At 33.5% G+C, this 24,355-nt stretch overlaps 1 protein-coding gene across 5 annotated transcripts in view; it reads right to left on the bottom strand.

Moving 5' to 3' along the window:
* LOC110034084 (phospholipid-transporting ATPase 2) overlaps positions 1 to 24,231 on the bottom strand; it is a 91,461-nt gene extending 67,230 nt beyond the window's left edge. For 4 of the 5 annotated variants that reach the window (XM_020738341.1, XM_020738342.1, XM_020738340.1 and 1 more), the window contains exons 1-4: positions 23,967 to 24,231; positions 22,167 to 22,362; positions 17,327 to 17,540; positions 8,029 to 8,145 (exon numbers count right to left, since the gene is read on the bottom strand). In XM_020738341.1, coding sequence (XP_020594000.1) covers positions 8,029 to 8,145; positions 17,327 to 17,540; positions 22,167 to 22,288 — 453 coding nt within the window. In that variant the 5' untranslated portion in view covers positions 22,289 to 22,362; positions 23,967 to 24,231. Of the gene's footprint in view, positions 1 to 8,028; positions 8,146 to 17,326; positions 17,541 to 17,886; positions 18,468 to 22,166; positions 22,363 to 23,966 lie in introns of those variants that run through there. The other variant, XM_020738343.1, reaches the window with a different exon arrangement.
* Positions 24,232 to 24,355: the final 124 nt, after the last annotated feature.

The raw sequence follows: 24,355 nt of genomic DNA on the forward strand, positions 1-24,355 counted from the left end.
TTCAAAGACATAAAGCCGAACATTAGGACAGTTGGGACATCCCCAGAGTTTCTCCTGGATCTGTGATGTCTCATATTATTCATTCCTTTGAATTCCCTTAAATAATTGTTCCTATTTTGAGCCATTCCTATTTGATTTTCCCATGTCCAATCGTGAAAACCTAAACTTTGAAATCTTGAAAGCAAAACCACCTGATCTTAATCGAGAGTTATCTTAAGTGATTTCGATCATTTAAGATGTAATTAACTATAGGGGCTTGCCTCTATAGGGAACCAGGAACCCAGATAAAATAAACCCTATCTAATTTTTATGTTAGATAGGGGAACTTGTTGGCCTTTTTATAAAAATATTTCGCAGACCAAAACGGATGTCACAAATTGTTTAGTCTAGATGATTAAATCCCTATTACAAGTAATATATTTATTCTTTGGGATAAGTGTATTGCTTGTAGTATTATATTAAATCATCTAAACTATTTAAAAATGTGAGACTCGTTTGGTCTCACTTATTTTAAAAATTAAAAAAACATTACTACTTTAAAAAAGTTATATTTATATTTAAATTATTTTCAAAATCCCAAAATCATCACCGTTTCTAAACTACGAAAGTGAAGTTGAACAATAAAACGGCCCCCAAGGACACAAATCAAAAATACACTCGACTCGCTCTCGGCTCAAGAAGCAATCTATAGGTTAAGTTATGCCCACACATGATGTCTGCTAGTACTTCATCTCGGGATGTGGAGACAACTATCTCGCTCTTTAATCACTTCTCTCCCCTCTAGACAGTTTTCACATCTCCTCACTCAAAACCTATCCCGCTAGTGCCTTCGGCCATATAAGGAGGCACATAATGAACATTTTATCCCTCCCTTGGATCTCAACTCCTCATCCATCCCCATATTGGCTCCAACTACGGTATCAGCTGAACACCGAATCAATCGCAACAGCTGCTACCACCTCTTTCGGTAACCCCTATTTTTTTGAAAACTCCTAATTTCGTATCAACAGATAATGTGTATATTGTTGCCCGAACTCATCAATCCTCTGTGAAAACTCTGGAGCGTTGTAGGATTCAGAATTTCACTCTACATCTAACCATTTCACTTTATTTTTTGACAAAGTTCAGCTCCGTTCAACACATGCAGCAATCAACATTTCAAGCTATGACTATGCTCATTTTTTTTATTGAATATGAGATCTCAGACCTTGCTAGTCCACTTTGTTTTTCTTATTGTTAACAAATTCTGTTTAGGCTCCTAATACATATTTAAATTAATGTCAGAATTTACACTCTCGTCATATCATTATACGATTATCTTTAAAAATGATTACACAAAACCCCTCTTGACTATCCTACTATTTCAATAGTTTTCTAATGCAAATGCTAAAATGATCGGCCAATGTTGACTCCTCTAAAGAAGCACCTAATAATAGACATTTAGTTTGCATTTTCTCTAACTTAATTTACATTATTTTAACTAAAAAACTCTATACTCTATATTTGACAAACCTTAATAAGTGGATGTTGCTTTTGCCACCTAGCAAACCATCTTCCGTACTAGTTGAATTGGGTATTAATACTCTGCTTGAAATGAGGTGTGGATTGGGTTCTTGTCATATGTATATAAGCAAAAACTAAAATTTGCAACCTCCTATTGCTCCTCTTAAAAATCTTTAGGCAGAATTACCCTGAATGTTTCAAAGCTCGTCCAAGATTAATAAAACTTAACAAACAAAAGGGACGCAAACAACTGTTCAGATCCACCCTTCTACCACTATATTGTTGCTACCACATCTAATCAAGCTTGCACTAAGTTTGATACTGATTTCACACTTTCCTTCGGAATCACAACACCTCGGAATGCATTCACATGTTATCCCAACAAATATGGCCACAATTTCATCTACAAGCAAGAGCATATATACTTCCTCCTACTCTTGAAGCAATTCATCTCCTTCCCATTAGTGAAGGCGCCAAAGATCATCTTTCATTGCAACCTTATGATTTAAATGCAAGCATTCAGAGTGTTGAAGCACTGTTTGATCAAAGGGTTTCAAATCATGTTGGCTCCGCTCTGTTCATCAAGCGTCAAACAAAGAATTTCAAATGAGCTTTTTTTTTTTTTGTAATTTTCCTTATCTACATGACTTTCCATCAATGGCTATTGAGTTATCCTTTTTTTTCTTATATATTACTTTTTTTGTATAATTCTTCATAAGCCCGCTGTTGTTCTATAATTAAAAAAGCAACCTATAAGCTAGATCAACTTAAGTTATGAATCAAACTTTGGGAAAAAAGAAGTGGGCACTAAGCCAGCAAACAGCATTTTTTAACAAAAATGGTTTGTAACAGGAAGCTAGAGAAGTAAAATGGCAAGGGAGTTAAGAAGTTACCAAGGAACATAGGATGTTGCCGTCTCACACAACTCTCTGACATTGATAAAGGAAGAAAAGGAAAAGCAACATACAACCTAAGGATCAGTCTTGAATTTGGCTGGCAAACTCAAAGCAAGAGGAAAATAGCATTAAACAGTCAAAAAAATTTATACGATGTGTACATTTTTTTTAATTATATAAATAGAATACCTAGCTAATTATTCAATTTAAACTTTCTTAAACTAAAGGAAATAAATCAAAATAAACATTAAAAATAATGACAGTTCACAAACTGTAATCCATAATCAAATCTAATATAAAGTAGAATATCCATGACAACTAAATGGCTTGATGGCCTGCATCCCTCTTCCAAAATGACGAGAACACCTCTTCTGAGAGCTTAAATCTAGTAATTACCGGAGATAATGTGACCAATTTATTTATAAGTAATTCACGTGTCACTTGAGGTGTATATCCTAACCAATGTACTAAGAATTCATGAACACCAAGTGAACTAACTATAATCTCATATGCCACATTGTTACATTCAATTCAATGTCAAACTGGCCAGGAGTTGAAGAAAGAACAAGCACCAGGTATTGATGAAGTAGAAGCAAATACTCCATCTGAGAAAACAAATATATCTTCAATCCAGTCTAATAAGATATTAAGATTGTATATCCCATCAAATTTTAGGGCATACAGCAACATTGTCCCATCAACAATCTTGTCAACTGTATTAACAGGGCCAAGCGATATGATAATAAGCTTGAGATCATCAAACTCATCACTCAAACAGCCCTTATGTGGTTCTAGATGATATCTATGGTCCCTACGATTTAGGTCATGTGATGTCGATTCAACGAATAATTAGATCCTATCCTAATATCATGTCTATCATTATACGGTTGTCGTGAGCATCAATGACAACAATGAATGGTAAGAACATCTCCTGATGCATCTTCAACACACTCATATGGTCAAGTAAGGAAACGGTTCCCTCCTTAAATAAGCATTAGATGGGCCTTTACCAGAAGTCTGAGTGCTAGCAACTGAAGAGCTTGCTCATAAAATTTCATCATGAAATTTTAGAAAATAAAGTCCAATTTCCCTGTTCTCTGCACATTTATTCAATTATTGCACGTATTCCTTCAAGTGATTCTACCTTTGCTCAATTGTTCTAATAGTTCGAGTTACACTTCAATTCTCCACGAACATAAGCAAGACCCATGATGAATCAATGCTAAATATTATAGCATACAGATTATGATTTCGACAAAAGCAGATACGACTAAAAGTTAGCCCCGAATTGCCGGGCAAAATGAAAATATGTGATTATTCCATAATCTAAATTGATTTACAAGATTCAACTTTAGAGCTTAGATTAAACAAATAAAACCCAGAACAGCAAACAAATGCAGTTAGTGTTCTCAGTCACAGTAAATAGCTCTTTGGCAAAAGTAAACACAAAAGATGTTCAATTAGAAAAGGATTAGGAGACGGTTCAGACAAGGAATGGGGCTCTACACCACTTTTCGTAGAGTTTCCTAAGCTAGTTTTTATGCTTTCAGCTCAATTTGCCAACAGCATTACAAAGAAGACCTAATACTAAATCAAAGGATAGATACAACATTTGGCTATAGCTAAGTAACTCCTCCGTAGAAGTGCCTTTTGTAGAACTTTGACACCTTCTTGGTAAAGTAGGAGGAACAAAATAATGAATGAAGAGGCCGTCTTTGACAAAAAAGAAAAATCATGACCTAAAATATGGAACAAAAATTTCCTGCGGCAGATAGTATTTTGTGCTGGTTTCGATTGCAGGAATTGAATTGCTCCTGATTTATTGTAGCTGTTTTCTGAACCAGAAATTTTTTTTAAGCTGGCCGGCAAAAACAGATGAAAATTAGTTTCCTGTAGCAGAACTATTTGCAGCTGGTTTCTGTAAAAGGATTTGTTTTACTGGTTTCTGTAATATAAATTGTATGGTTCCAAATTTCTATAGCAGGATTGGTTTGTTCACCAACAGGAATTTTGTTGATGGCGCCTTATGGTCTGCTCGTAAAAGTTGGTAGCTGTCTGTAAAATCTGTTGTGAAACTCATATAATAAAAGCTATTATTTAGAGTCATTATGTAATTTCTTTAAAATATTAAAAATAGAACCTAATATTTTGGATTGAGAAATCAATGCAGCTGCAACCCTAGAATGCAGAATGATGAGTCCGATCAACAAAAATTATTCAAGGCAGCAAATTTTTTAAGCACTGCATTTAATTTTTTGTTGAATGCCAATGCTGTTGCATTTGAACAACAAAACTTAAAAAACTGTCCCAAACAAATGCCAGTTAAGCAAATAAACATAGGAAAAAAGTCGTCCTAAAACTCCTGAGCACAAAAGCATGCCAAAATCTCAAAGTTAAGTTGAGTGGATGCTCACAAGAGAGAAAGAGATGGCATCAAATTGGTCAACCTTAAAATGTGATTAAGCAGGTTGAGCATTTGGATAAAATGAGGCAATAAAATACGGTGGTTTTATTTGAAGAACAATTAGGAATGGAATTAGAAAATGAATTTATAATTCAAATTTGAGAATAAAATTTTGATTTAAAGTTAAATGGAAGATAAAGCGGATGAGGGGAAAAAACCCAAAATAGTCCCCTACAAAGATAATTTAATCCTAGAGTATCAAATTTCTCCAATTTAATCCCTCAATTAGAAAAATATGATCCCAAATAATTCCTATATGACTAAATTTGGATCAAAATTATGTAGTGGAGGAACTAAATTGAGATTAAATTTACATCGCATTTTCTAACAATTTCTAACTGAAGGACAATTTGGGATTAATTTTGTACAGTTGAAGCGATAGCTTAGAGAAATGAAATACTCTGGGATTAAATTGGCAATATAGAAATAATCATGAGACTATTTTGGGCTTTTTAGGCGTGGATGGTTTTTAAGAAAGAATGGTTAGAAATTCAAAATTCATATTCCAAGTTTATGTTTATATTTCAAACATTAAAAGTTGAATTTAAATAAAAATTTTGAGGAATTGGATGCTGTTTTCAGCAAAAATTACAATTACTTCGATCAAAACAGCAGCAAACAACAAAATTTTGGATCACGTCAGCAGCAAAAGCAATCAAAATAAGAAATGGGAGAAACATAACACAGCAATAGCGCAGCGAAGAGTGAATTTCAGCCAAAATGCAGCTAATGAGCACAAAAACACCAGTGAAAACGCAAAATTAGCAACCAATCAAATATATCTGCAGTATGACAATGCTGAAAAAACACAGGTTATTCAATTGTGGCTCTGATATCATAACAATTAGCAGAGTTGAGCAATAGATTTTGAAGAAAAAGAAGACTGATAATTGGTAACTATAGAAGAAAAAGTGTCGAAGAAAAAATCAAGAAATTCCCAACGAACAAAGGATTTAAGTGCGAGAAAACAATCAAGAAATTCCCAAGTATGTAAATTCAAAAGTGTATGTTTATTCCAAGCTAAGAAAGTCCAAGAACATATGAGAGACATGGGACCAACAAAATCTGACTGAACGTTAATTCCCAATTGAACTACCTGGCCATGGCAATTCGATCTAGTTTAAATAGCAGTCAGAGTTATAATAACTAGAATAATCTTTTTTTTCTACTAATGAATAATTTCTTACAAGTTAATGACATTGCTAATAGTCAGTAATACATGTACCGACCAATGCTCTACTGAATCACTCCTGACCTGTTATCGAGTATATATAAGCCAAAAGGGACCATTTGATGCTAATCATTCATCAAAGGACCTATCTACAAGGCAAAAGGTTATTTTTTACATGCAACCCCTTAAAAGTGGGGGACAGGGATCATAAATATTGGATCTAAACGCAACCATAGTTTACACAGGAAAACTAAACTTTCTCGAGTAACACTTCGCTGCAGTTTATTTTTACACAAGTGTTTGAAGTAGCTGGAGCTGAGAATAGGAAATATTACTCCTAATTTTTTATGTAAACTCACTTCATAGCTGCAACAAGGAAATATGTAACTGTGACCAATCCTTCCAAAAATTATATCTAGTTTAATTTTAACTAATATTACTTCTTACAGCAAGCAGAATTGTATTAACCTCAAAGCTTTCAGAGTAGGAACCCAGTTTCACATTTAAAGTGAATTCCATAATATAGAAGTTCACTTCAATTCGTTTTTTTTCAGTTGTTTTTCTTTTGTTTCTTTCATTCTTTTTTTCAAGAAAACTTTCATTTACTTTCTATCAAACAAAACTCTAGAACTCAATTCAAACCATGTCTAAGAGCTTAAATTGAAGCAAAACAACCCTCACAACTATAGGCTATACAACAAAGAGTAAGAAGAATCTTTTGAATACTCAATTACATAAGCTCGGATACCTTACATAAACGCAGAGTCTTACCCATACATATTCATTTTTAAAGTATGAGCATATATCAATGGTACATGCACAACTAGGGTTGTAATCGAGCCGAGCCGAGCCGAGCCGAGCCGAGCCGAGCAATTTCCCGTTCAAGTATATCAATGTTCGGACTTAGGTTGGTAAAATTATAAGTTGTTCAAGTTCGGCTTGAGCTTGTGTCGAGCTTTTTTACATTGTTCAAGTTTGATTTGTTTAATTTTTTTCATGTTTGAACTTGATTTGTTTATCACAAATGAATGAGTATTTAAACGAGCTAAAAATTCAAACTAGAATCTATATTTTTATATAAAGATTTAAAATTTAATTTTGAAATTCTAATCGCAGTTACTAATTTGTTATGGACTTAAAATTTCTGAACTTAATAATAATTAAGTACATCATTTTTATTGATAGAGCTATACTAGTTCAAATTTTGTAAATGAAAAAATTAAATTGACTCTAAAAGTTAGGGATGATCGTTTACTTAATCATATTAATAAGAAAATAATAACAATAAGGCAATCCTCATTAATGTTGTTGGTAATTGCACTGTCGTGGTTATAAAAAATGAACTCAATACATTTAAGGTTACAAAAACTCCACAAAAAAAATTTTTTATGACACTCTTTAATTGTAAATATCTTATTCTAAATTACAATTCATTTATTAATAAAATAAATAAATGATTAATAATTAAATTAAAAAAATTATTGATACAATAATATATTACTATTAAATCTATAATTAAATAAGTTTTAACTAATTAATTTTTATTTAAATAATACATCAGAATATAGAGTATTTAACAAATTACTTGTTAAACGACAAACGAGTTTGTTCATGAACATAAACGAACGAGTACGACAATAATCATGTTCAGTAGTCAAAGTTTCGAGCTTTTAAAAATTGTTCAAGCTTTTTTATCTACTAACTTGAACGAACATGATCAAGCCTTAATCGAGTCGAGTTCAAGTTGTTCATCGAATGCATTGGTTCATTTACAGCCCTAGGCACATCACACACACTTAACTAAAAAATCAAGTAAAATCAACAAAGGAGTATTAAAGATCAACCTTTATAAGTTCCACTGTCCCACGAGAACAAAAAGGAAGCTGGATCCCAAACTATACCAGATTCATGCGGCACAGTGCGCACTCCAAACAGTAAGAACTATAGAGACAAATAAAAACAGAAAAAAATAAATAAATATCTTCAATGGTTACCTCAACAAAGCATATGCCTTGAGGATCAGAAGTCCCTATTAGAACAAGGTCACAAGGCACTTCATCATTTTCCCGCAACCAAACAATTTTACCAACATGGATGTCCTGTGCTTCAATCTGAAACAAAAAAACATCATTGTATTTTAACTAAATCACTTGCATTGCAGGTTCATTACAAGTCATTAAACAAACAACACCACATATGTTATATATTATTCAACAACAAAAGCCACCTGATTGAATCTAGAATGCATGCCACATTATATATGCTATCACATGTATAATTAAAAAGCAACTGATCTAAAAATAAAGAAGGCATGCATCTATTGTTTCAATTTCAGTTCACCCCGTTAAAAATTTCTACACCAAACAAACGATTAACACGCTTTGTTAGTTTTGGTATGTGAAGCCATTTTGTCTGAAACTATACATGACTAGATGCAGAAACTCTAAAACTATTCAAGTAAACAATTGTAGCCCATGTCATCATATTTACTGCGGTACTTTCTTCTTCTTGGATAATGTGGCTTTTAAGCTTCAGTTTATTGTAATTACCGTATTTAGATTAGTCGGGATCAGAGAAGTGACAACTCAGTGTTAAACCTTCAGCATGTATGATATGAATGGAAATATTAATCTTAACATGCTAGTTTAATTAGAGGATGCAGTTTAAGCTTTCAGTTATACTGGGCGTGCTGCAAGCTTTGAAGCTTTTAAAGACAAATGTTAGTATTGGTACATTTCAAAGATTTGTCTAAGTATATAGCTGAATGAGAGAGAATTTGAATTTTCAAAATTTCATTTGCAAATGCGTCTAATGCCCTGGAGTCCATTCACTTTGTTAAATTTCTTGCTAGTGTTGCAGATTTAGCTGACATCTCAACAAAGAATATTTCTCATGATTATGTCCATCTTTTTAATTTCTCCCACAAGCATGTAATCATACAAGTCCCACTGCGGATCACAGTGCCAATATGAAGCTTGCATCTTTGCTCTCCAATGGTCAATTTGGTCTTTCAAAGGGAAAATTGAGTATTCTTTGTCCATTTCATCAGGATTGAAGAAATCATACCTCTTCAACCACAGTTGGGCCGTTGCCGAGCTTTCATTCAAGCCTCAGATTGGCGTCGCAATCAAATGAAAGATTATTATGTCAACGCCTCAATAATCACACAATTATGTTTATCTTTTTAATTTCTCTACGAAGAACGAGAAGTTGCTCGAGAGCTAACAATCATGCTGATCAATTTGCGGTACGTCTTAGTAATCACACAATTATGTTTATCTTTTTAATTTCTCTACAAAGAACAAGAAGTTGCTCGAGATCCAGCCAGCCATCCATCCATCCATCCATCCATCCATCCAACCAGCCACATCCATCCATCCACATCCATCCATCAACATTCATCCATCCAACCACCCACCCACCCACCTACACGCCCATCGATATATCTATCTATCTCTCTATCTATATATCTATATCTATATCTATATTTATATATATCTATACATATATATATATATATATATATATGAAAAAAAGTGATAAAAATTAATGAAATTTGCTTTTTTATAATTATTAAACAATGGTTTTAAATAATAAATCTGATTAAAATATTCTATCTATCTATTTATCTATATCTATATTACAACCACATATACTGCACTCTCTCCCTGTACTTTCTCGAGGATTTGGGCATGATAACAAATACGTCGCCTTTAATTTTCACGCATTGGCTCGTCCACTTATATGGCCCAACCGAATTACTTGTGGCATACATGGCCAATTATTGTGTGATCCTACTTTAAAGATCTTAAATCTTTCTTTATGCAATTTTCTAGAGTCAACAACTCATGGCATCGGCATCTCGTCTTGGTTTGGGCTCAGAGCCTTTGTTCCTCTAGAAACCAATGAACTTCTTATTCTTCTTATTGCCCCCATCATCAAGCAGAATAGGTCATTTAGCTTTCATGCCAAGATTTTTTCCTTGTAATTCTACGAACTAGAGCTTCTCCCATCACTTCTGATGATTTATCGTCACCTTCTCCAAGCTTATCATTGGCTCAATATGTTGGATTTTTTGTCAATTCATCATTGCCAGTCCACATGGCATCTATTGTAATAACCACTTTAGTGAAATCAGTAAAAGTTTTGGCGATTTAAAATGTACTCTTAATTTCGCATCCCTCAAATTTCAACTGAATCAATTTTATAAAATTCAAAGCGCTAAATCGATCAATTCGATATATAATACTATATTTAAATTATTAATACATTGAAGGATATAAAAGACAAAAGTTATAAGTAAATTTATTTTAATTAACCTATAATCACCGCTCATTAATCCCGTCGTTACTGCACCCAACTGACTTACCTCACAATTTTTAACGCTCTAGACACGTCAAATGGGGAAAACCTTACTCCATAGCCTTCGAATAACTCTCCCACCTCTCGATTTTGTCACAAAAGCTCGGCTGATGAAACTCGCAACACTTGCTACAGTAACGAGGTGAGCAGCGGACTGCGCGGCACCAGAGAGGTTGAAGCTCGCAAAAGGAGCTCCAGGAAAAATTTTGGTAAGTGTGAAACCCTCTTTCACACTAATTGAGACATTTTTTTCCTCACAATTACATTTTAAGATTTAGCACAAATTGTGCATCTTTTTCGTTTTCGGTCGCCTTAGCGGAGACGAAATCGTTTCGAAAGCAAAGAAGTTGGTTTGTGTGCTTCCCTAAGGGCTTCTAGCACAAAATCAGCAAGTTTAAGGGAGGTGTAAGCAAAGGTAGGAAGAAGAGAAAAGAACGTTTGGCAATTTTGGAGAAGGGCAGATTATGTTGTTAAGTTTATTTTAGGTATGTTTAGGCAAATCAATTATATTTTGGATTAAATTAATTTACAAGCAAAGAAAATTTGAAATCCTACGATATTTAAAATTTTAGGTTATTTGCCTGGAATGATGAGCTCGAAGCGAGCGTGTGGAAACTTGTTATAGGGCTGCACCATCAAATTCAAGTAATTAATCTTATGCTAAGAATAATTCGATAAACGAAAATTGTTTGAAACCTAAAGTTTGATTTTTGTTTTATAAGTTATTAATATTAATATAAATGTATAAGTTATTAATATTAACATAAAGGTTATCGCAACATCGAGTTATTTACTGAAGATTAAAAACCTAACGTGGCAACCGAGATGAATAATTATATTTTTAAATTTTATTAATCTTTTTTATTTCAAAATGTATGTTTGAGTTTATATATTCTCTAGTTTAATAAGAATCTTCATCTTGTTCGATAGGATAAATATGAATGTAAGCACAATGAAAAAAGAAGTGCATTATTTGAAAGATATTCATGATAGAAGAAATATGCAAAAATAAGAGATGCGAATGATATGAAAAATATGCATAAAACAAAAGATATGATTGATATGAAAGTTATGCAAATATACGAAATATACATAAGATAAGAGAAATAAATGATATGAGAGACATGTATAATATATATGATGATTAGTTGTTACTTAGAATAAGTATGCACGTTACTAGACGTATAAAAATATCTCAGAATAATGTAAGTTATGAAAAACAAAATAGTTTATATATGAATGTTTGTATATACATTTTTAGTTCACCTCCTCATGATATAGACAGGGGATATCGGTGTACCCACGCGCATAGTTTTATACCACCCCAGACAATTGTGATGGTTAGATCACTGACTGCAGTGTCAAAGAGATGATATCGGTCTGGGGCGAGCAAACAGAGCTAGCCATCCCAGACAATGGTGTTGTTTACATCACTTACTGTTGTACGACAATATAATATCTACTAAGGCCAGATAAGGGTATTTCCACCCAAAACAATTGTGATATCTAGATCGTTAACTGTCGTGCCAACGAGATAATATCAGATAACGATGTATTAGCTTTTGTTGAGAGTGATCCTCAAAGAGATAAATTAGAAGTAAAATTATAATTAATGCGTATAGAAGATTAAAATATTTTCATTTAGAAAATATCATTAATACATGCATTAATATATATAACATTTCCTATAAAAATATGAAATATTAGCATATTATAAAATTTAACACTGTCATTGTCGATCACAAGCCCTGATGTGAAAAGTGGAAGGTTATGTTAGGTAGTCGACAACCAGCGTAAAACTTGTCGAAAAAATCATGACATTAATTCATTTAATCAGCGTATAAGTGTTATGTGTCTCGTGAAAGCGATGCGTTGTATAGCCTGTATAGAGTGAAAAGTGTGCAAGGGTCTTTATACCGGCGTCCGGGTGCAGTGTCAAATAAGCAAGAGTTCCCACATTACAGACGGATGCGGGTAAAAAAGTTAGTTCATGAAAGTTAGTTCATGAAACTTAGTTCATGAAACTAATGAAATTAATATTATAATAGGACCTTGAAATGTAGGTACTCTCAATGGTAAATTAATAAAATTAATTATATTATGATTCATAGAAAGATTAATATTTTATGTATTCAATAAACAAAATGTGTCGGAGAAAAGGCTATGGAGATTAATAACTTGGGTTTTAAACTTTGGTATTCTGGTAAGAGTTGCACTAGAAAAAGTGTGTAATTATAGATAAGAGTTTGAAAGATAATGTTATAAAAATTAATAGAGTTTGAGATAGAATTATAGCCCTTAAGATTATCATTGATACTAAGATTTTTTATATTATAAGTGTTTATGCTCCTTAAGTAGGTTTAGACATAGGATCTATAGATAAATTATGGAATGACTTTGAATACCTAATACAAATGATATCTCTTGAAGAAAGAATTTTTATTGGAAGAGATTTAAATGGACATGTCAGTAAAGTGGTAGAAGATTTCGAAACTATTCATGGTGGCTACAGTTTTGGAGTGACTAATGAAGAAGGTAGATCTATTTTAGATTTTATTTTAGCGTATGATTTTGTTATTACTAAAACTTTATTCAAAAAAACAAATGAGCATTTTATTACTTATAAGAATGGATCTAATAAAATATAAATTTATTATTTGTTATGAGAACAAGAGATCGTCAAGATTGTAAAAATTGTACGATCATTCAAAGTAAGGATTTAAGTACCCAACATTGTTTATTAATCCTAGATTTTAAGATGAAGAGTTCTAAAATAAAGAATATTATGACTCGTCATCGTAGAATTAGATGTGTGAACCTAAAAGACACAAATAAAATTATTTTTATAAGTAAAATTCAAAATTTCAAAATTTGAAATGTTCATGATGAAGCAAATGCTATGGAATAAAGAAACAAACATTATTAAACAAGTAGCAAAAGATGTACTTGGAAAATTAAAAGAAAAAATTCCTTTAAATCCTTTAAATAAAAATAGTTGGTGGTGGAATAATAATTGTGCAATAAAAGATAAAATATAAGAAGTTATGTTATAAAAATTGGTTTAAATGTAAAAACTTAGATAACTGGGAAAACTATCAAACGACCCACAAAGAGTCTAAAAGAACAATCTGTGACGCTAGAAATTATGTTTTCAATGATCTTTATAATATATTAGATACTAACGAGGGTGAAAAATACATATATAAACTGTATTAAAGATGCAGTAAAGATTTAATTCAAATAAACTCTATTAAAAATGAAAATCAAAAAGTGTTTTTCTTAGGAAAAAAATATTCAACATATGTGGGTGAGTTAATTTGATACATTTTAATGAAGTTTCTGAAAATACGATTGACCTTAGTAATCTTAATATCATTAATAATAATAAAATGTTTCATTTTTAGCGTCGCATAAGTAAAAAAGAAGAGATTTTAAAGAAAACCAATGGTGGAAAGTCTATAGGATCTGATGATATCCCAATTAAAGTATGAAAATATTTAAGAGATTTGAGAGTTTCTTGGCTTACTAAACTCTTTAATATTATTTTAAAAACTAAAAAAAAGTCTGAGGAGTTGAGGAAGAGTATTTTGGTCCCCATTTTTAAGAATAAAGAGGATGCAAGAGTGTGCAAATTATAGAGGAATTAAGTTGATGTGTCATACTTTAAAATTATAGTAGAGGGAAATTGAACATAGGTTAAGACGTATTACAAAGATTTCTCATAATCAATTTGGATTTATGTCAGGCGGGTTTATTATGGAAGCTATACATTTATTGAGAGGTTTGATGGAGAAGCTCAGAGATAATAAAGAGAATCTACATGTGATTTTTATTGATTTAGAGAGCTTACGATAGGGTTCCAAGAGATATCCTTGGGAGAGTTCTTGAGAAGAAAGGCGATGATATGACTTATATTCAAGTCATTAAAGATACATATACTAGAGCTCTTACTTTTGTTTGAACTGAAGGAGGATTGACCAAATATTTTCCTACTTCTGTTGGATTACATCAGGAATCGGCTTTAAGCCCATATCTTATTGCTTTAGTTATGATGGTCTTACTGGACATTTACAGGAGGATGTTCCTTGGTGTATATTTTTTGCTGATGATATCCTTCTCGTGGATAAGACGAGGAAAAAATCCAGGAAAAAGTTGAATTATGGAAGTCTACATAGGAGTCTAAAGGCCTTCATTTGAGTAGAACTTAAACTGAATACATGAAATGTAATTTTAGTGCAGTAACTCTACTGACAGAAGTGTAACTTTGGATGATCAAATTATTAAAAGGTGTGAACGCTTCAGATATCTTGAGTCTATTGTTCAAAGCGAAGAGTGCTGCTTAGACTAAAGAAAAATTTTATAAGACGATGGTGAGACGCTCTATGGCGTTGAATGTTGACCTTTACAAGAGAACCATAATACTAAGTTAAGTGTTGCCAAGATGAGAATGATTAGGTGGATCAATGGCTTTACACCTAGAGACAAAATGCGAAATGAATATATCCGTGATAAGGTTGGTGTAGCTCCTATGACGGATAAAATTAGAGAAAGTCATCTTAGATGGTTTGGTCACATTAAGCGTCGACCATCTACTGATCCAATTAGGAGAGTAGATGTTTTCGATTAATTCGACTTATGCTAAGAAAGGTAGAGATAGCCTAGGAAGACTTCGACTTATTGTACAAAAAAATATCTTCATTTATTAGAGCTAAATGAAAATATTGCACTAAATAGGACGCAATGGAGAAAACAGATTCATGTAGCCGACCCCACATAATGGGATTAAGGCTTTGTATAATGGGATTAAGTGTTGTTGTTGTTGCTCTATAAATTTTTTTATAGAGATATGAAAAACCAACATGCATATTGATTTCCTTTCATTGCTTTAGTTTAGTTTAGAAGTGTAATTATTCTTGAGTTATTTTTAAATAACTCATTATGTTATAATATTTTTTTAGGTTTTAAACTTTTGAATATAAAGAATAAAAGATGAGCAAATGTGTATAGGAAGCGACAACAGCAACTAAAAATATACAAATTTTTATTTGTTAATTTAATTGATTTCTTTAATGGCTTCTTCATGAATTTTTAAATATTATAATTGTTAATTATAGAAATAGAATAGCAGGGAATTAATTTCTACGGTCCGACTGTCCATTCCCATTTTAGTTAAATCCAAACCCCGGGCATGAAATGGAGTTAGGTTAGCTCTTAAATACCAATAAGACTACTTTCTTGGGTGGCTGCAACAAGTACAAAGAGATGGACAGAGGTCAAAACAGTGAGGTGAGCGAGGGAAAAAGGGCGACAGCGAAGATGGAGGGCTGCGACTGAGAGGGCAATGAAAACGATGGAGGGGAAGGCAAGAAAAAGTTATGGAGGACTTCGGTAAGGATAAATACCCCCCCCCCCCCCCCCGCCCCCCCCCCCCTTCGGGAACGACCTACATTTCGAGTACCACTCAATCCCTTCGAAGAGATCACCACTTACAGCCAGAGCACCCTCTCACCTTCGAATACAACCCTAAAAGGGGAAACGCTGGATGTCAATGGTTGTCCTGACAGAAAATACCATAAAAACTGACTTCTAAACTCTAATATAGAAATGAATAAAAAAGAATGAAAATTTATAGGAAAGAAAGCATGAGAAAAAAAAACTTGACTTTTTCAGTGGCTCGTTGCCCGTCTCCCGCTCCCGTGATATTGAATCTCGCGGTACTATAGCAACTACAATACCACAAAAATTATGTGTGGGAAAACTCTCGGGTCACAATCTTTGGGTTCAATTTTGAGCAAATCATTACAAGTGGATATTACAATATCTACTCACACAACCACCCGAGTCGAATGTTCTTTTTGAGATTGATATTTATTCTCCTTTGGGTAAGGAGCTATGGATTGACGCTTCTTCATATGAATATTCGCAAAAGAAAAAATTTAAAAACTGTCCTCATATTGTAAATCTTGTATTTTTTATCACGAATTTGTTGATTACTTCAAGATACATCCAAGATTAAAGAAATCAACCTCAAAGGTTCTGCTATTGACGTTAGTTCTTTTAATCATTGTGTAGATACACAATAATCATGCGCTAGATATTCATGATCAAATGGGTTTTGTTGCCTCTATCCTGGTCCCATTAGAATGTGTTTTGAGATAGTGCCTTCACTTGTTGTTCGTATTATACCCCATGTTCCTCCATCATTGAAGGTCATATATGAGAACAAATATTAGAGTTTAAACTGGTGTCTGACATGAAGAAGTGCTTCAACAATATGATGCCGTAATACAAAATCATGGAGACTTAAAAGAAAACTTTAATAATTTAAATGTGAACCTCACTTCCTAATGTTGAAATGAAACAGAGAAGCATCCAAATGCTGATCTTAAAACTACCAATTGGCCAAAGTGCCTAGATATTGGCAGATCGCTACATGTTGGCGCAATTTAAAAAGATTAGTAGCAATCCAGGATATGGTTAAGTATAGTCATTAAAGAACAAAAATGTAAATGGAAAAAAATTGAGAGAGAATATCACAAGGTAACGTCAAAAAACAATGACATAATATAAGCATCTATTAAATCATTTTTTAAGTACCTTATTCGGTATAATATAGCCTAAGCAAATCACTAGAAATATTAATCTGTTCAAAAAAAGGTAAAACAATATAAAAATGAAGTACATATACAAGTTGGGAAGTTGAATGCAAATATAAATTACACCATAATGCCTAATTTTCCCTGAAGATTATTTAAAAATAAATTATACATCAAGGAATTAAATCTACAGACATTATTATGAATGGGAAAGATGCAAATATCGCCAGCAGTATTACCCCAAAACATACTAGCATCTACACAATGGCATTCATTCCTGTCAAAATCACAATAAATCAAATAACCTTTCCTTAAAAGTTTAAAGAAGGCATACCTGGTTCCGTATACCCTCTTTTACAACCCACACTTTCTTCTCATTCGCTTTCTTGTCAGAAAGATATCGATTGTAGTCATCCCAGGCTTCTTTTGAAGAAGAGACGGAAAAAATAAAGATGAGTGGACCCCATGTACTTGCAGGATTCACGGGAGTTATAAGTGGCCATAATTGGAGGCAAGCAATAAGAAGAAAGTACTGATTCATGAACCGACTGAGAAAAAAAAAGGCATTAGACTCGAAGATAATAAGGTAAAATCACTCTTCATAATCTCCAGCAAGATGAACAATAATAGAAGTATGACATTAAGAGAACTTGGTAAATCCAAACAAGATTATAAAATGATACAAAAAGCTAGGAGATGGGGAAGGACATGATGGAAGGGCCGTCTGGACAAAGGGTTTTGGATATCAGTCTTGTTCTTTTAAGGGGGTATTCAGAAGATTTAATGTGAATGTTACAAAATCCTTACCCTTGAAATGTTGCATTTAGCTTTAAAATTTTAAAGCAAAAGAATACAAAAGATAAAGCAAAGTAAATGCAAAAGAAGACGATGAACCTCTTGTACATTACTCCAAGCAAAAGTCATGAAAAGCTCTAGTACATGATTCAAAAACAGAACTAATAGAAAAGCATGATGTGCTCGCCCACTGCATGAGGCTTGCCCCAAGAATGGCCCCTCAACAAACACAGCGGTCCCTATGTCCATTGCTTCTGGTATTAGAGCCTTAATGATAAAAAGCTTAAACCAACCAAAGGAGCGGAGAGCACCGAAACCGATTATAAAACAGCCTCAAGGGCTGGCCAGTGTCCCAGTGCTCCAGTATTGGGTTCAAATATAACCACATCAAGGTCCAAAAACTAGCAGCAATGGGGATCCGAGGGAAGAAGTCATTTATCATCCAAGGGCGGCACATCCCCCACATCTAGTATGTCATTGGTGCATTTCCTCTTGCTTGAGTGTGATGTCTTCACCCGGTGATTTCCTTTTCTCTTCCAAACCCATTCATCTCATGGGCTCTCAAGGTAAGCATCATTTACCAATCAACTAGAAATATTCAGAAAGGATCACATTGCTAGAGAAAGTAGAAATGCCATAATTTGGCATGCAACGAGATGGATCATACATCCAAGACCTGTAATTCATTTCTTGTAAAAGAACTTGTTTCATTTCAAACAAAGACTTCACTTTCTAAAACCAAATTATATTAACAAGAAAAATAAAAGAATATAACAAGGCATTTACCAAGAAATACTAGAGCGAATAATAAAATGCAATAAAAAAAATTACAAGTATTTCATTTGGGTCATCTACCATGAAGCCTAATAAAAATATCAGTGCTGATAGATTTTCTTCTGATTCTTGCCCCTCCTAGTTTAAAAAAATGTGATATTTCATCCGCCAGCGATTCAACGCTCTGCATGCTCCGATTGGAGTAAAAAACATATTGAGAGAAATAATCATTGTTTCGATCTCCAAAAAAGAGGTTGATGTGTTTCAAGAATTTGTATAGTATTCTTCGTAATAATAACAGTAGTTGATGAGATAATCACTGCCAAGGGGCTACATCGACTAGAGCATCAAGCACTACAACATGGTAAAAGTCTAACGTAATCTACATCAAAAAAAAAGTCTTATAATAGCATGATAAGGATAAGCCCAATTGAATAATCAAGCATCAGTTATAAATCAGTCAAAAACTTAAGAATTAGCTCCATTTAAGGTCAACCCAATAAAAATTGTTAATAAGTGAGAGGGCAAGAGGTATAACAAACACAAAAATCTCCTAATCAGTGAAAATATGAGGGCTTTCCTTGAAAAGATGTAAGTTATTTATGTTGAATAGCACTTCAATTCTGATCATAAAAAGTGATTTTTTGTTGAATAAGAAGGAGAAAATGTCCACAACATTCGACCACACGCATCATTTTAAAATATTACAAAATATGAGGTGGAGGAGGCTCAACCATCAGAAAGGGGGAGGAGGATTAGCCGCAAAAGTATCACAGGCCATAAAAAAAAGGAGGCAACCTCAACGAGAGATCAACCGAGGCACTAGGAGTTAGCATATGCATTTAGGATCCAAAGAGGCTCTAATGAAATAGAAAGTGCATAAGATCCTCTAACAGAAATCGTTGGAAAAGATCAGCATGACCCCAAAAATCAAAGAAAAAAAATATATACTTCCCGGAAGAAAATAGAGGACCTTTCACGGAAGAAAATAGAAGTCTGGGAAACCATTCAGTCGAGTGGAAACTCCTCTTCTGCAAAGCGATCTACCAATGTTGGCGGGCAAGAAACTGTAAAAAGTATGGTAAACTGTATGGCTCGGTTACTACTCCAGCTTCCACTTCTCTTAAAGCTTTAACCTATACATTCTCCTATCTACAGCAACCACTGCGGTGCCATTCAGTCAAATAGATTGTTACATGTTCTTTCATGGTGTCATTTAAACATTTTTTTGGCTATTTCGGCACTTAAGCATTTTTTTGGAACCTTGGATGTATGAAGTAAATGGAGTCGTTTTTTAAGGTGACAACTCCAACATTATCTCTTTGTTCTTCACTCCACCAACATCAATGCTTGGAAGGATAAACCTCATGAATGCAAGGATTTTGACTTTCTTCTTTCAAACAGGTAATCTTCGTACATATTCCAAGAGCTTGCAACAAGGCAGCTCATTTTTTAGACAACTTGGCTTTACATGATAGTTTTTTGTTTTCGAAAATGATTGTAACAATAGTGAACTCTCTATTATTCTTTTGGTTGACAAGTCGCATTGTTGCACTTGACTTGTGCTTCTATGCACACTTTTGTAATTTTTTGTAACTTTTTGATATAGTAATGCAAATCTATATTTTAACAGAAGAAAATAGAGGACGGCGCAATGAGGGCAACTCTTAAATTATGGGAAAATAAGAGCATATGAGATAATGATGCTTTAAGGAAGCAACGACATTAACGATAGCTAATAATTGACTCAAAATCAGAGCAAAGAAACCCACAACGACACAGGGAAGCAAATAGCTGCACATAATGACGCCTTGTGGAAGGCAAAGCACGTTGTCCTGCTAGAGGACGGCACAAGAGAGCAGAGAGTGGCAAGCATCTCTAGTGCAGCGCATAATGATGTGATTGTGATATATGTGATTTGCCGAGATGACAGAGAACGGGATGCCTCACAATGCGCTAGCAGAGTTGACTCCACTGTCTCAAGCACAGCAATGAGTGGGATGAGAGAGATGAGTTTAATGGTGAAGAAGCGAGACCAAGAGTCACCAAATTCTAGTGCAAGGGCCCAGACAAGTGAAAGAGTAGTATGCTTAAAGCTCTTAAGTAGAGTTGGAAAAGAATGGATTCACTGCATGACAATCACCAATTCAAATCCTTTGAAGTTCTTGATTCTATTGTGAAAATAGGATGTATCCAATGCAGTGGTCATGTAGCTATGGTAAAAAAGTGGGATGAGAGGATCAATAGCTTTTGTTTCTAGAATTGGTCATCTCTTGGGTGCTTCACACCTAGTTTTTGGAAGTTCATGGATAAACACATACTATTTCCATGGAGACTCGCCTCTTTGGGAAGCTTCAGCATTGTTAGAAATTGGAGACCTTACTTTTATCCTTAAACATCTGATTATCCATTGTAAAGAATTTTTCAAAACAGCTTATTTTAAACACAAGAGTAATCATTTTTCTAGCAGTCTTGGTTCACTTACTATGATTGATTACTTTAAAAAGTAGAGTCTCAGATTCCAGAGTTGACAGATAGGGCATTTCCAGCAAGTGAACTCCATATTTTCATATAATGAGGAAAATTAAATATTTATTACTTCTGATAATCATATTCCATACATTTCAAATTCAAATTCAGTCCCAGTAATTGCAGTTCCCGAATAGGTTTCTAATACTCATAATTTCACTAATTGTCTTGAGTTTTACAGCCCTCCTTAAAAAAATAGTAATTCTATAGCTTCCATTCTGGATTTAAATTTTCCAACTTGCTTTTCTTAGTTAAGATCCAATGGATAACAACATTAATGCTCCAGTGTTGGACTCTTCTAGAGATATTTCTAATTTTTACTAGGAGAATTATTCAGTTTTCTTACAGGATTCTTTGTCTGATTCAGCATATGGCATTTCCATCAGTTCCCTGAATCATTTCCCCTAAGGATAAATCTTCCCTTTTGCTATAGCAAAAGTTGCATTGCACTTTGTGCATTGACATCCTTGAAAGAAACACTTATTTAGAGTTTTTGGAATGCAGTGTAGAGTGTTGCTCTGCCAATTTAAAGTATAAGAGAAGTGAACTTAGAAAAACTAAAATTCAGAAGACAAAAAAATGAAAAAATATGAAATAAAAGTATGTGCAACATCATAAAAAGAAACGCATCAAGATAACCTTGATTTATGAAAGACCTCAAAAGATAAGTAGAGCAAAAAAAATGGTTGAGAGAATCAGTATAAAAATATTTCAAAGAAGGGAAAGAAAAAAGCTACGCAGTCTCATGGGATGTCAAAAACAAGCCAAAGAGTTAAATAACTTATCATTGATAAGCATCTTATTTACCATCTTTAGTAAAGAAATAACTGGAATGCATTGATGAAAGCATAGAAATGGAGGAGATTGACACAAATCAGCAATAGGTTGTAAAAACCAGCAACTACACAAATTAATGATAAAGAAATATATTCAATAATACTTTGCACTGGCCTAAATTCTGTATAAAATGAGAAAAAAAAACTCACGCAAATAAAAAAGGTGCAATAATAACAATTAAAGCAACATATAAAAGGCAAATAGTGCAGTTAGAAAAAATTCAAGAGCTCGGCATGAACCTGAATTGCTCCAATAAATTCTTCGGGAGAAAATTCAAAATAGTATACTTCCTATTGGATATTCGGTTATCACAGAATGAATCCTGGAAGGAATCATCATTGATGTATACAAAGCGTTTCATTGCTTACTCCTAGACCGTATGAAATTGTTATTCCCCAAGGGCTATTTGGTGACAATGAATTGATCAAAGTCCATCTGAATAGGGAAAAGAATTCAAAACATTCCCATCATGAATTTGATACAATGATTAAAAAATAAACAAGAAAAATAGTAACATTGTTGATACCTATAAAAATATGTATGATATTTCAAAATGGAATGTAGCATATCTCTAAGTTAGTGTTAAAGAATCACAATCCAATTTATATATTTTAGTTTGATTGCATAACTGACACATGCTGCCATAATCCTACCTATGCATATATTTAAATATTCGGACAAAAATTAACTGCTATGATAGGGGCATCTATTAAGAAAGTAGTCAATTCGAAGTACTTCATTGTATCCAATGTATATCCACATCGCTGTTTGTTCAAAAGCTTGTGTGCGTAAATAATAATCCTAAACCACATGCATGTTTATGTGGCCTATATTTCAGCACAATTATATGCATGAGTGCTCATAAGTATATGTATATGAATGGTGAATAAATAATTCTACATGATGGTCATTTATTGCATATATCATGTATATAATTTCGTATGAGATAACAAGTGCAGATATGTAAGTGTATAAGTACTTATGCTGGCATGCAAGTATACTTCTAGAATTTATGTATGTTGAGTTTAAAAAAATGTTTGCAAGCAAGTTGAGAAGTGCTTAAATACATATGTCTGTGTGTGTGCATTTATGAAAAACTGCCTCTAATTTTTTACAGATAAATCCATCCACCGAGGCGGAAAATTATCCAATATATGATTTATAATTGATTTCTAGCCCAAAAGCATTTAACAGCAAAAGAAATTCTCAAAATGATTTACAGCTTAAAAACCCATTGATGCCATTACCAAACGTTTCCAAAAGATTTGTCAGTAATTGGGCAGATGGAAAGGGACAACATTTGTAAAAATGGAGTTATGCAAGAAACAACTGGCCTTACCTAGAGTTCCGGCAGATTTTTTGGCCCAAAAGCTTTAAACTAAATAAGAAAAGGTAAGCTAATTCATCTAAATAAATTAATTAAGAAAAAAAAACTGTAGTAGAATGGAGAAGAAGAAGCTACTAACATACAAAGTATTTACCAAGAAAAATATAATTTGATGCAATGGAAAAAGATCAGCAATTGAAAGTGAAAGACCTCAAATCAAATGTTGAATTGACATCTACTTAACCCATCAAGATCATGAGTACTAAAATTTGCATAGGAGACAATGTACGCTTTGTGAAACATCAATTTGTATGGCTTGTACTGAAAAACAGAACAAAAAGGCGATTTGATCATAGCAAAAAAATGGAAATGAGTAAGAAAGTTTGTTCGGCCGTAGCGGTTAGAGTAAACTACTTAATTCTGCGGACATGATTACCCAATAAATTTCAAAACGGGAAGCCGCGTAACAATCATCGTGGTCCTGAAAATAGATCCACATGAGAGAGCAGTAGGTATCTAAACAAGAATGAAAGAAACAACACCATATATAACAAACCCTAAATAATATAGCCGAGAACAAGACACCTCATGGATACATGCATTCGGGAATCATCACAGCGACCTCTTTCTTGTAAAGACGACCAGAAAATTGGAGAATCTAGAGGATCTAAGCTTAAAACCCGAAATAGATAATTTTTCAGTAGAAACTTACACAGAGACCAGTGATGAAATAAGGGAATGGCAAAAGCGCTGCTCCTTTGAAGGTTAAGCTCGGGTGATCGGGCGGCGACTCCACTGTGACGGCAGATCGCGAGGGTCGCAAATGGCAAAGAGAAGGAAGCACCGAGCCGCCGGAGAGGGCTGAGGAAGATCGAATGTGCCCTCAACGGAAGTTGTACGGCGCGAGATTCCGATCTACTGCTAATAAAAACCGCCGTAGTAGAAATTTGTGAGAGAAATTTTGATACGAGAGAAAATTATTGCTAGGGCTATTTAGTATTTGCAAATGTCGCATATTATATATTTATTTACATATTTAATATTAAAATTTTAATATTTATATGTATGCGGCATTAATTTTTAATATTTCATCAGGCATTA

Source organism: Phalaenopsis equestris, unplaced genomic scaffold (assembly GCF_001263595.1).
Source record: "Phalaenopsis equestris unplaced genomic scaffold, ASM126359v1 Scaffold001343, whole genome shotgun sequence".
NCBI classification, from domain to species: Eukaryota; Viridiplantae; Streptophyta; class Magnoliopsida; order Asparagales; family Orchidaceae; genus Phalaenopsis; species Phalaenopsis equestris.